Raw genomic sequence first — 11149 nt, 5'->3', positions numbered from 1 at the left:
CACAGCTTTAGACTGCTGGGGTTAAACCTCATTACTAACTAGTCTCTGACCTTGATTCTTTTCAAAAGTACTAAAAAGAGTTGTGTCTCAGAAACTAGCCCTAGTATCCCAGATGATTCGTCTCCCTCTCCTTCTTTTCTCACTCTCAGAATACAGGGCTCCTATTTCTCCAGATGTTTTAGATCCTGATCTCCATCCTTCAGGAGATTCAGATTAGTTTCTTTTCTCCTACCTTTGTGAATGGTGTTGCCGGTCTACATGGACAAGTTGCTTGACATCCGCCTAGATCCACAGTCTTCATTTATGTTTCAAAATAGAACAATTTGATTGTCCATACTGTAATTTTACTATCTTGGTCTGTTCAGTAAACACATCATCTTTCATCAGAGGGATTTGTCCTCTCTTGTTCCTCTTGAGGTTTCCTTCATCTTCCCATTGAGGGTCTAAGGATAAAGGGTGCTGTATGCTGTACAGACTGTAAAGACCCTTGAGGCAAATTTGTGACATATATGAATAAAATTTACTTGATTTAAATGAACATGGCAGCTGTGAGACTTCTATCAAAACCAGTGATTTTACTATTATTTTTTAGCAGTACAAAGTATTTCAACCTGAAATCTTAGCTTCATAAATACAAGATTTAAACAGTTACAGAATTTATAACCATCTATTTTACAGCTTTAAACCCTGTTGATCCTTTAAGCTTCCAGTACTGCAGTTTCACCTGTACACTATATTCTTCACAAGGTGAGCACTGCTCCAAAAATGGTAAGACATATGAATGACTGCATTACAATGTAAAGAAAAAAACAAGCTTCTTGTTTTGTTAATAATAATAATAATAATAATAATAAAAAGAATGGGAGCTGCGGCAGAGAATCCTGAAAACAACCTGAAGGTGCTGAACAGCATCCGGGGGTCCCGGTTTAGTTAACACGAACTGCCATTCAGATAGGCATTCATCCATATCTCCTGTATGACCATCTCTCTGCGTTCAATCCTCTCGGCCCGTTCAGCTGCCTCGCTCACATAAGTCACTTCCTCCCAGTCGTACATCGCCTTCCTTTCCGCGGCTGAGATCAAAGAGCTTTCTGTTCCCTCTTCATCATCATCATCATCATCATCTTCTTCTTCTTCATCCTCATCATCCTCATCGGCGTCCTCCTGGCAGTTGCCAGCCTGGCTACGAGACTGGGGTGCGAGCCTGTGATCTCTGAGCTGGCGCCCTCTGCAGGTCACTCGGACTGACACAGCCAGCAGCGTGAACAGGAGTCCAATGCATACACTGGAGGTGAACAGCAGCGCTGCCATTTCTGAATGCTCTGTGTAGGAAATGAAGGGAGGAGGTGTATCAAACAAAGCACTAGATTCATGAGTGCATGCATGCATGTGAATAATGTTTACCTTTGATGTAGGCGTAGGTCAAGAGAGAGTTGCTCATCATTGCTCCTGAGTTGTCTGGCCTTTTTGACCCTTTGGGAAAAGGCTCCTCCAGATCTGTAGGAGGAGCTGCTGTGAAAGTTATAAGTATGATGTGAGCAAAAAGGCCACAGAAAACCTGGAATTGCAACACATAGCATGATGCAGTTACCTTTTACTGTGTCCACAGTGGGAGATGAGGTGGAGCTGAATATGTAAGGGTCTGCCTCCTTTAGTAGAGTCTGTGGTACTATTTGAAGGAAGACAGAGGGGGACAGTCTTTATATCACTGTAGACAAATTGATACAGACTCTACAAAAGGCCGTTCATCAGCACGCCACTTCCCACATCCAAACCTCTGCAGAAACTAGGCTCACAATGGAAAGACACTCACATTATGAATGCTTTTTGTCCAGTTCAGTTGATAACCGGTTTACAAGGTTAAAACACATTGTTTTATGCCAGATGGAGCCAACAGACACCAACACCAGGCTGAAGTCAAATCTCCAGATATGTGAACAATGTCACTGCATGACCTCACTGGCATTTGTGCCAATCGTAGGAAGTTTACCAGGATGTCAGTCTCAACCCATAAATCTGAGCTCACTAGTCTTATTATTCCCAGCGACTGTGTTGTTGGGTGTGATAGGATAAGAGTCTATGACTGAGATCATTAGATAAGAATCCACAGTAGGAAACTACACGTTTGCTGAAGGAACTGACACATAATGAAGAAAGCAAAAACAAAAACAGACATGACGTGAGCTATCCATAATATCATGTAAGCCTGGTCTTATTTTGATATCTCTCTCTTATTTACGACCAGGCTTGTAATTGTATCTTGTGAATGAGGAAGCAGAAAGAGTCCTACCACAAGAATAGACCACATTAAGGTACTTCCTGGTTCCTGGAAAGCAGGGGTCCCTAAAGGTCTGGTTGCTGACAGCAACAACACACTTCTGTTTGCTGTAGCATGACTTGGACACCAAGTGTATGGCCTCGTGGTTCAGACACTCTGTAGGGAACAACAAAGAGGAATTCATGTATAAGAAACACAGAGTTTGTGTGTGTAGTGAGTTTGTTAAAGTTTAACTCTAATGAAATCACCTTCTTTGGCAGCAATCTGTTTGTCTTTCGGCAAAGGAGAGTACTTATCTCAGTGCATCTGAGCTAGTTTTCTCATTCTAACCCATTCAATGTCCAAAGCATTGTTTAAAGCATTGTGTCATAACATATCAATGTTAAATTTTGTATAATTAGCTAAAATTACTAACAAATGATAATAAAACGTAACCTTTATCTCACACCATTCCCATAGGCCTTTTTCCACAGCACACACTGTCATACTAGGACAGTTGTACTCAATAACATTATTGTGAGCAGTAAATTGAGTTTTATGACACGTCTGAAACTGCAAAAAGAGGCCAATAGTTGCTGCTAATTGTAACAGAGACGGTCTTGTTTGTTTACAATAATTATACTAATGTTTCAAAATTAATGTGCCAATTATTAAAATATATTTAAATGCTACATATCATCAGTAGAGGATCCTATAACTTACAGCTGATCACCAGTTAGGGATGCTAAAACTTCCTCTTCCACTACATTAAGTAATTTCTCAAGACATTACATCCCTGGCTTCGTTGTTCGCCTTGTACAGAAGGAATCATCTGTTAGCTACCACCAATATCCCGTTGACTCACCAAATGGGGGTGGTCTTGTTAGGTGTGAGGGGCAGGTGTCAGTCTGACCCAGACTTCTCCCATAGACAGCTGCATAGATGTTCAGAACCCTGGGGGGCTTACAGCGCAGAGTCATCATCTCTCCCTCACACACCACATGTCTTTTGTGTTCAGCTGAGTGAGGGGAAAAACAATAATGATTAAGAGGTGAAGCGGATGATGGCAGGGGGAGACTGGTAGGGTTAGGACTGGGGGTTTTTGTGTTTAGCTGTGTAGCTAACCCCTTGATCAACCACCAGATAAACTTGGGCTGAGCAAGGGAAACAGGGAGCAAAAGGGTTGAGAACAGGTCAGGACAAACGGGAATTGAGCTGCTGAACTCACTTGGTTTACACTTGTAGTCCACATGGAGGTATTTGGCAGTGCCAGGACAGGGGTCCTTCCCAAACAGCAGGTGGTTGACAGGCAGCTGGCAATCTCTGTGGCTCTGACACTCTGACAGCAGCTTCTGCATAGCAAACACCAGTGACAGTCAGTACACATGAACTGACGTTACAAAGCACTGTGAGCACAATGTAAATCACGTGCAAAAATAATGATGCGCCAAGTGGAAGACTGTGGGCTGTGCCTTCATAATCCTGCATTACCATTAAACAGTCAACAGCATTCACCAGCCAGCTCATCTAAGAGTGGTGTGTTCGCTACAAAGCTAAAACACACACAGGGAGAAAACTTCTCCAATAAATCAGCTAAAACTGGTGAACACCCACCCGCACACAACTGACCCAGCAAGAGTGAAAATTGCTGTATATCCCGTAAAATGCACCTGTAGCGCAGTAAAGGCAGAACAGCTGTGGTTGTGGGCTCTGAGTGGAGGGTCTGCTCTGCACAGCCGCACCTCACCGCTCCCGTAGAAGGCAGACTGGATGGAGATGGTGGAGTGACGTGGACAGTGGAGCCGCAGAGGCTGTCCATCGCACGCGTGAGCAGAGTGACTGGTGATGATCCTGGACAGGTAGTCTGTTACACAAAAGGCACTGGTTAAGACGTAACGCACATGGAAACACACAGATGCATTAATGGGAGTCTGATTTTACACATTCGGTTTACTTACTGAAAATATAACCCTATGAGGTTGTTAGGGTTACCTCAGCTCAGGCATGAGAGTTAACGCTTTTAACAGAAAAGCCTGCATTATGAATTGGAGATGTGTGGTTTGCCAGACAGGGAGGATCTAATGAAAGATGCTATCGAGTTACATTATGGGAAATGTAGGATCCAACATTTGTGGAGCTTGGCCCATACCAGAGGCTAAAAGTCAGACCTCTGTCACTTCGATTTTCACAATTAATCTGTCTCTTGTGAGTCCCTGAACTTTATGAAAGTGCAATACAATATTGCTGTAGTACCCCTTTAAAATCCACTTAAACATATATCCAGTGTGTTTCCAGGGGGCTCACTAGGTCCACTATTACTTAAAGGGGCAGAAATAGATCTTAATGAAAAGGATTTTGACTTTATAACACTGAAAAACATCATCTTTCAATCTACATGTGTTTTCAGATCAGTTCGTTCAGCCTCTTTGGAGCTCTGTTTGTTGTCTCATGTTGCTTTGAAAAAAACTCACCCATCACAGTGCGGACTGCCAGTTCTCTTTCTCTTTCCTGGGTGGCAGACTCCGCCAACTGGCATTCAAGCTAATATGACCCACCTTTGTTGCATGGTGTGCAGATGTGATTAAGTTACTTCTGATTCAGAGGACTTTATTTTTGGGATGTTAACATAATTCATCTTGTTAGAAAAGGACTCAGAAGTGATTGAACTAGATGAGATAAAGCATTTTAAATCCTCATTTTCTCTACCAATGGACAAGAAAATGACGAGACCCCTTCTCAGACAGGTTGGCAGTTCTATGTCAATTCTCAATTGGGATCTTTGGGATAACTTGACTGGTATTTTAGGAACACTGGCAAAGTGACAAAGACTAGAAACCACTCATCTATCACACCATACATGTTTCATTCCCCCACTGTTGCTATTATTACACCAAACCTAAACAGCAACACTTCAAATTAGATGGTTTCTTGGGACAAACCCTTCCATGTGATCTTTAACCATCCTGATTTATCCCTCCTTCCTCCTCCATCCCCACCACCCCCACCACCATCAAATTACTTGAAAAGTCAGCCAGTCCATTCATGCGTCTGGTCCACAGGAGTAAAGTCAGGTAGAAGAGGCTGTGGCTCCAGTCTAGTCCGTGGCAAGGACGCGTCCAGCTCATGACCCGCATCCCCCGTCTCTGAGATCATATTAAAGAGACTCGAACATTCACTGTAGGCTGCAGGACTTCATTCACTTTAAAAACCAACACAAACAGGTCAAACGACTCCACGGGTCCGCGATATCCAGCTTCATCACTTCATCCATATGTTCTTCCTCTACAGAAAACTACCACCGTGAAGCCGATGAGAACGCACAGCAGCAGCAGTACAGAGGAGGATAGGAATAGCAGCTGCGCAACAAGTTGCTCAAAACTGACTGAAGGGGTTCAATCCGACGCGTGGTGATACTCCCTGTCAGACTTCCCTCCTGCTCAGCACCGCAGATTGCTGAATAAATGCATGTGGAAACTAAAGGCGTCTTACTGTAACAGCTGAGTGTGGCTGGTGGCGTGGGCGTGGCAGATCAACTATTTTAAAGGGAAGAGGAGAGACACGCTCATTGGTATGACGCACTGGCAGGAGCTTTTATTTTTTTCTGTCTCCCCTCCATGAGGCACATGTTTACTTTTTGGATTATGGCAAAATGCTTTCATTCTGCGAAGCTTCTCCTTTTCTGCTTTTCTTTTACCCCTCTGTCTCTCTCTTCCTTTCTTTACTACTCCTATTAACGTACAGGTGCAAATTAAAATCGTTTTGTAATGTCAGAATAAAATACTTCTTACAGTGTGAATTTGTTTCATAATGTTTAGGTAGAGGAAAGTAATAATAATTAAAAAAAATGTTTTCCTTTCTCTGCACATTCATTTTCATTATTTCTACATTATTTGTTTGATTAGAGCATATAAACATTAAAGCAAGCCCCAATAGTGTTTCTGTATTAAATTGGCCTCACAATATATATCTGGCATATATCTATCCCAAACTGAGTTAATAGATTCTTTGAAAGCATAAACCAGAATAGACAGAGCAACACTCAACATACATCTGAAAGACAAAGAAAAAATACTGGCACAGCACATTGTCACAACTTTTTAACACAAGAAAGCAACCCCTTGAATTAGTAAGCAAATATAAAATATAATGCCAGTTCCTAAAAATAGGCGAAACATTTCTTTAGTGTTAATCATGCTTTGTGTGGATCTCCGCGCGTCCCCCAAATTGACTTTGGTGGTAAGATCAAGTTCCAAATGAATGATATTTTGATTCTGTTTCTTTTCATAAACTTTCGATGCTCTAAGCATGGGGCCTTTGAATGAAGCAGGGGGCCTACTGGGTAAATTGCGCCCCAGCCCACATCCATGACCCACTCCATGGTAACCGGTCAATCTACATGTCAGACTGCAGAGCAGACCTACAACAGTCAGACTGACAGAGACGTTGGGGTCTCCACGCTCGGCTCCACGGGGGGAGAACTGGCAGGGGGAGGAACTGAGGGGGTGATATTTTGCATACAAACTGGACAACAGGCCCCCTAGTTGGTTCCATTCTCTGTACTTTAGCTTTAGGCACCCAGGGAGTGGCTCCAAAACCCCTTTCATGTGCTGTTATCCCTCCAAAGCCTGTGGAATTTTGTTGTCAAACTCAAGACGTTTCCTGCACTTTGTTTTCAAGACAAGATTTAACCATATATGTCAAAAAAGGAAATAAAAATGGCTCCTTAAATGTACCCATGATTACATTCATGGGTAGAGGTATGGTGAAAACAGTTCTGAAATATATAGCATATATGTAAGCAGAGGATATTAAGGTTCTTATGTAAAACTATAGAAATAACCAACTGGAGAGTTATGACAGAACCAGTTAGTTACATAAATGTCTTTACATATAAGAATTCAGTAGAAAAAAACATGTAATATGTACAGTATAATACAACTATTAATGCTCATTTAATGGTTTGATCGATAATCAATATGCATCAGACAAACTGGATCAAAGAAAAACCCTTATGACTTGTTAAAACACAACCCCTCGATTAGATAGCAGAGACGATAGAAAATAAAGACATAACATTTGATTAGTGTTAATGATGTTTTGTAACAAACAGGAAGAGGAGGGGATAAACTGAATAGGTCCAACCCAAGGATAGAAAGATCATGATTTACATTTTCTCCTCAACTATGGCTGGAATTGAAATAAATTAAAATATTTTGAAGCAAAATTCTATCAAATAAATTGGCAGTCTAGGGAGGTTTCTTTATTTACTTAAAGAATTCAAAAGAGGGCGACACTCATGTGATTTGTTTGAGGTCGTCACAATTGTAGGAACTGCATTTAAATGCAAAAGGACAGATTGTCAGAGGGAACCATTATACAATGTCTTCCTAATCTTAGGCAACTGCAGCTAAGGGACAAATATAGATACAAAGAAAAAGAGTAACAAAGATTTAAAGCTCTGAAGCAGGAAGTTGTAATCAGAAATGTGTCCAGCTAGACTCAAGTTAACAAAAAAGTTTGATCAACACTGTTACATGCAGCAGTTGGTTTTCAAATGTGGCCCTAATACATTGTAGAATATAAGAAGAACAAAATTTTGCAGATAATTAACTTTAATTTCCATGGTAAAAGGAGACTCACAAAGTCACCAAGACATGGAAATAATTACTTTATTATTTCTCAAGCACAGAAAACTTACAACTAAAAACAGGAAAGATTTTAACATTACAAACATCCTCACTTGAAATCCATATTCATCTCAAGTTGGGAATCAATCGCAGCCTATAAATGAAGAAACAAAATGGCATTAAAATAAAAAGTAAGCAACCACATCTCTTCCACCAGTGAATCACGTATAAAGATACTCACCAACTCTCTTTTTGCTTCTTCTATTTTCACTTGAGCAAGAGATGGACTCTGTTGTGGTTTAGAAGGTAAAAACATGACTTTAAGCCAAATACAGTAACATTAAGTTGTTTCCAAATAAATAAATGTGATCATTGGGACTCATTTTTGTCAAGCTGGATGAAATCTACACACATGAACATACATTGAATTTATCATTTATCATAAAAATATAATTTAACATAATATAACAACTTTTGGTTTTTGGACTGTTACAAGCCAAACTGAAGACAAACATACCGGGCTTAAATCCATGTAAGGCTCCAGTTTCTTGTTCAAGGGGATTATTTCTTGCTTCAGCGCTGAGACTTCCTGCGGAGAGAAAAAGAAGATGACACATTTCCAAACCTGAAAGCAGAAAGTGTTACGTCTTCATTACCAATGGTGCTTGACTGTGTTGGATGTGTAACAGCTGAAGTTACCTCAGAGAGCTGCACAATAGCCTGGTGGGTGATAGACTTGTCCATGTTCCTGGATAGAAGCTGAGCCTACAGGATTGATAGAAGAGAATGAAAACAGCCATGCTCCTTGAAAGAGCTCTGACATGACTGCTGACTGTGATATTTAGAATATTTGGATACGAGGGGCATTTACTGTTGGACCTGTCCACAGCATCATCTCTGTGCTCTAACCCGGAGGCAGTAACTTGATGCTCAAATTATACCCGGATCAAACTACAGTCTGTCTTTCTTAACAAAATAAAACTCCACAAAGGGAAGAACTGTGGAACGCCAGAAGATAATTGTCTATGTTTCAGAGAGCCACTTCTGCATACTCTTTAGAAGCATTTTGGTCTTTTTTTCTGTGGCAACATTACTGAGCTATGTATCAATATATCTGGATAGCATATCCAGATATCACAAACTCAATTTCTTGCACCTTAAGGTTTGTCTTCTTTCCCTTTGCTTGATATTGGCAGAGGGTTTTCATTCCTCATCCATATCACCCTGTTGAGTATTTTGATGCCATTGGTTGTGTGATTTATTTTGTTTTTGGCTTGTGCTGATTGACATTTTCTCTTGCCGGTGGCTGAGCACACCAATAACTAATTTAGGCCTCTTCAGGCTGCATAACAAGTTTCCATTAGTACAATTTCACTTGATATTCTCACCCAGAGCAAAACTCCCACTAAGATATGAATTTCAGAAACAAAAGAGGGCAAATTGGAAAAGGAGCACTCTTAAATATTTGGGCTTTTTTTTTAAATGTCCTATCATTTTCAGTATATAGTACAATGTATCAACACCCCAATGCACAGCTTAACTATACAGATATTACAGATACAGGTATAACACAACAGCGTACCTCTGCCCTCTCCCGTCTGTTGCTGAGCTCTTTAGCCTTTGCCGTCACAAAATCCATGTTGAGCAGTCTCTCCTCTGCTTTAGCGCTCTCCACTGCCTGAGATTTGACAGTTTTGTTGATATCTCTGAAGAGAAGTAAGCATAGTGTGTTACAGATGAAGCTCAGTATGTAGCAGTAAATAGTTTGTTTTGTGACTGGATTTTGTCATGTGTCTACACACAGTATGTATATAGTACAGTATATAGCCCAGGAATGTGCATTTGGTTTTACTAATGTTTACATGCCACAATCATCCTCTGTATCCATTTTCTTACTCTTGTAAGTTGCTCCGCAGCACCAGAGTAGCACCAAGTCTCTTTCTGAGGGCCCTGAGTTCTCTCTCAAGTCTCCTGTTCGACTTCTCTGCTTCCAGAAGTTCGTTGGTGAGGTTGTTCACTGCTGGCATAAAGCTAGACGAGACATCTTTGTCAGGGAAACTACTGACAGGAAAAGAGTACTACACAATAAACTTCAACAGTGCGCGACAGTGTACCTGCCCAGTGATGTGTCTCTGACTCCAAGCACCATGGCGGTGTCCACTAAAGAAGACAAGTAGTCAGCAGCTGGCTTGGACAAGCTTCCACAGGACAGGCCGACACCTTGTAGAAGAACATCCTGGAGATGAGCACCTACACGGAGGAAGAACAGTTGAGTTCTTACTTTACGGTGCTGTCTTACATTTCACAACACTGTATACATTAGAGTGAAGTATGTAAGGACACTGAATAATGATCTGTACTAACTTGGGTCTTATTTCCGCAAGTGAATTGCTGACATCAGGGTGGTAGCATTATTAAAAAGAAGTCAATGGGACAAGAAACACAAGTGATCTGAGGATCAAGAGAATGGATTTGAAAGAGAAAACATAGGCGAGTCTACGTATACGTGTCTGTTGTACACATCAATCACAACTTACAGATTGACTTGACATTTCAGAGCTGGCTTGTTTACAACCTATTAGACTCTTTGCAGTGATGTCACTTTGTTCCCAGATCTCAGCAATTACGACCAAAACTCAGTCTGCATCCTAACCACGAGCAGTCCAACTTCCAGTGCATTTAACTGTGAGTTCCTCACCTTCAGCCTGATACTCTGATGCTTTCTGTTTGAGGTCTTCTATGAGGAGAGCCGTGTCACTGCACCGGGCTTCACTGGACTGTGCCAGCTGGTACAGTATGTCCACTGTCCTTGTGTTGACCTCAAAGTGTGGCACCGGCTGATCTCCAAACACTGTGCTGAGCCAGCTGTTCACCTGAGGAGCGACATGACACTGGATGATAAACAAAAACGCCAACGGCAGTCACTGCATTGAAGTCGTGTAAGCAATACACTGAACGTTACCTTCGTGATCTTTTCACACATGGCGAATGACAATGAAGTTTAAACCACAACAACTAGCTGCTTAAGACCCTTAGCAGTCCTTAGGATAAACAACAACACTTTACGCTTTCTGGTTTCGCGCCCCCACTAATCATTCTGAATACTTCCTGGTTAGCAGCCAATGAGAAGAAAGAGTAATGGCCTCGCAACCCTAACGATTTTTTTTTTTTAAATAGGTTAAAAAAAATAGACGAAATTGGCAAGGAATTCAATAAATACAATTGACAATGGGGAATTATTATGTAAATGCAAGACAAAAAACAA

At 41.2% G+C, this 11149-nt stretch overlaps 2 protein-coding genes across 4 annotated transcripts; both read right to left on the bottom strand.

The window, feature by feature from the left end:
- Positions 1–282: 282 nt before the first annotated feature.
- Positions 283–7020, bottom strand: eva1c (eva-1 homolog C (C. elegans)). 2 transcript variants are annotated; one of them, XM_051402272.1, is made up of 8 exons: positions 5277–7020; positions 3928–4121; positions 3486–3609; positions 3123–3275; positions 2291–2434; positions 1592–1669; positions 1405–1509; positions 283–1322 (listed from the first exon to the last, which is right to left on the bottom strand). In XM_051402272.1, the coding sequence occupies exons 1-8, from the start codon at positions 5389–5391 to the stop codon at positions 931–933; spliced, it is 1305 nt and encodes a 434-aa protein (XP_051258232.1). In that variant the 5' UTR covers positions 5392–7020; the 3' UTR covers positions 283–930. The 2 variants fall into 2 exon arrangements, with proteins under 2 accessions (XP_051258232.1, XP_051258231.1); XM_051402271.1 differs by having other exon boundaries at positions 1405–1512; positions 5277–6132.
- Positions 5542–11126, bottom strand: haus1 (HAUS augmin-like complex, subunit 1). 2 transcript variants are annotated; one of them, XM_051402276.1, is made up of 10 exons: positions 10847–11126; positions 10583–10757; positions 9999–10134; positions 9781–9915; positions 9467–9590; positions 8584–8649; positions 8402–8473; positions 8126–8173; positions 7953–8038; positions 5542–5553 (listed from the first exon to the last, which is right to left on the bottom strand). In XM_051402276.1, exons 1-9 carry the CDS (start codon positions 10865–10867, stop codon positions 7994–7996), a joined length of 822 nt encoding a protein of 273 aa, XP_051258236.1. In that variant the 5' UTR covers positions 10868–11126; the 3' UTR covers positions 5542–5553; positions 7953–7993. The 2 variants fall into 2 exon arrangements, with proteins under 2 accessions (XP_051258236.1, XP_051258235.1); XM_051402275.1 differs by lacking the exon at positions 5542–5553 and having other exon boundaries at positions 7913–8038.
- Between the last annotated feature and the right edge of the window lie 23 nt (positions 11127–11149).

The sequence above is a fragment of the Dicentrarchus labrax genome, unplaced genomic scaffold, assembly GCF_905237075.1.
Source record: "Dicentrarchus labrax unplaced genomic scaffold, dlabrax2021, whole genome shotgun sequence".
Lineage (NCBI taxonomy): Eukaryota > Metazoa > Chordata > Actinopteri > Moronidae > Dicentrarchus > Dicentrarchus labrax.
The sequence above is the reverse complement of the archived record's forward strand: the minus strand, read 5'-3'. Positions and strand labels throughout refer to the sequence as shown.

Excerpts from the sequence above, each read along its gene's own strand:
- eva1c (XM_051402271.1), bottom strand. The coding sequence starts at position 5,391 with ATGCGGGTCATGAGCTGGACGCGTCCTTGCCACGGACTAGACTGGAGC. Across the intron at positions 1,513-1,591 it reads CACTGTGGACACAGTAAAAG|CAGCTCCTCCTACAGATCTG; the intron begins GTAACTGCATCA and ends TAACTTTCACAG. Across the intron at positions 1,323-1,404 it reads GACCTACGCCTACATCAAAG|AGCATTCAGAAATGGCAGCG; the intron begins GTAAACATTATT and ends TTTCCTACACAG.
- haus1 (XM_051402276.1), bottom strand. The coding sequence starts at position 10,867 with ATGTGTGAAAAGATCACGAAG. Across the intron at positions 10,135-10,582 it reads ATCAGAGTATCAGGCTGAAG|GTGCTCATCTCCAGGATGTT; the intron begins GTGAGGAACTCA and ends TCCTCCGTGTAG. Across the intron at positions 8,039-8,125 it reads AAGAAGCAAAAAGAGAGTTG|GCTGCGATTGATTCCCAACT; the intron begins GTGAGTATCTTT and ends CTTCATTTATAG.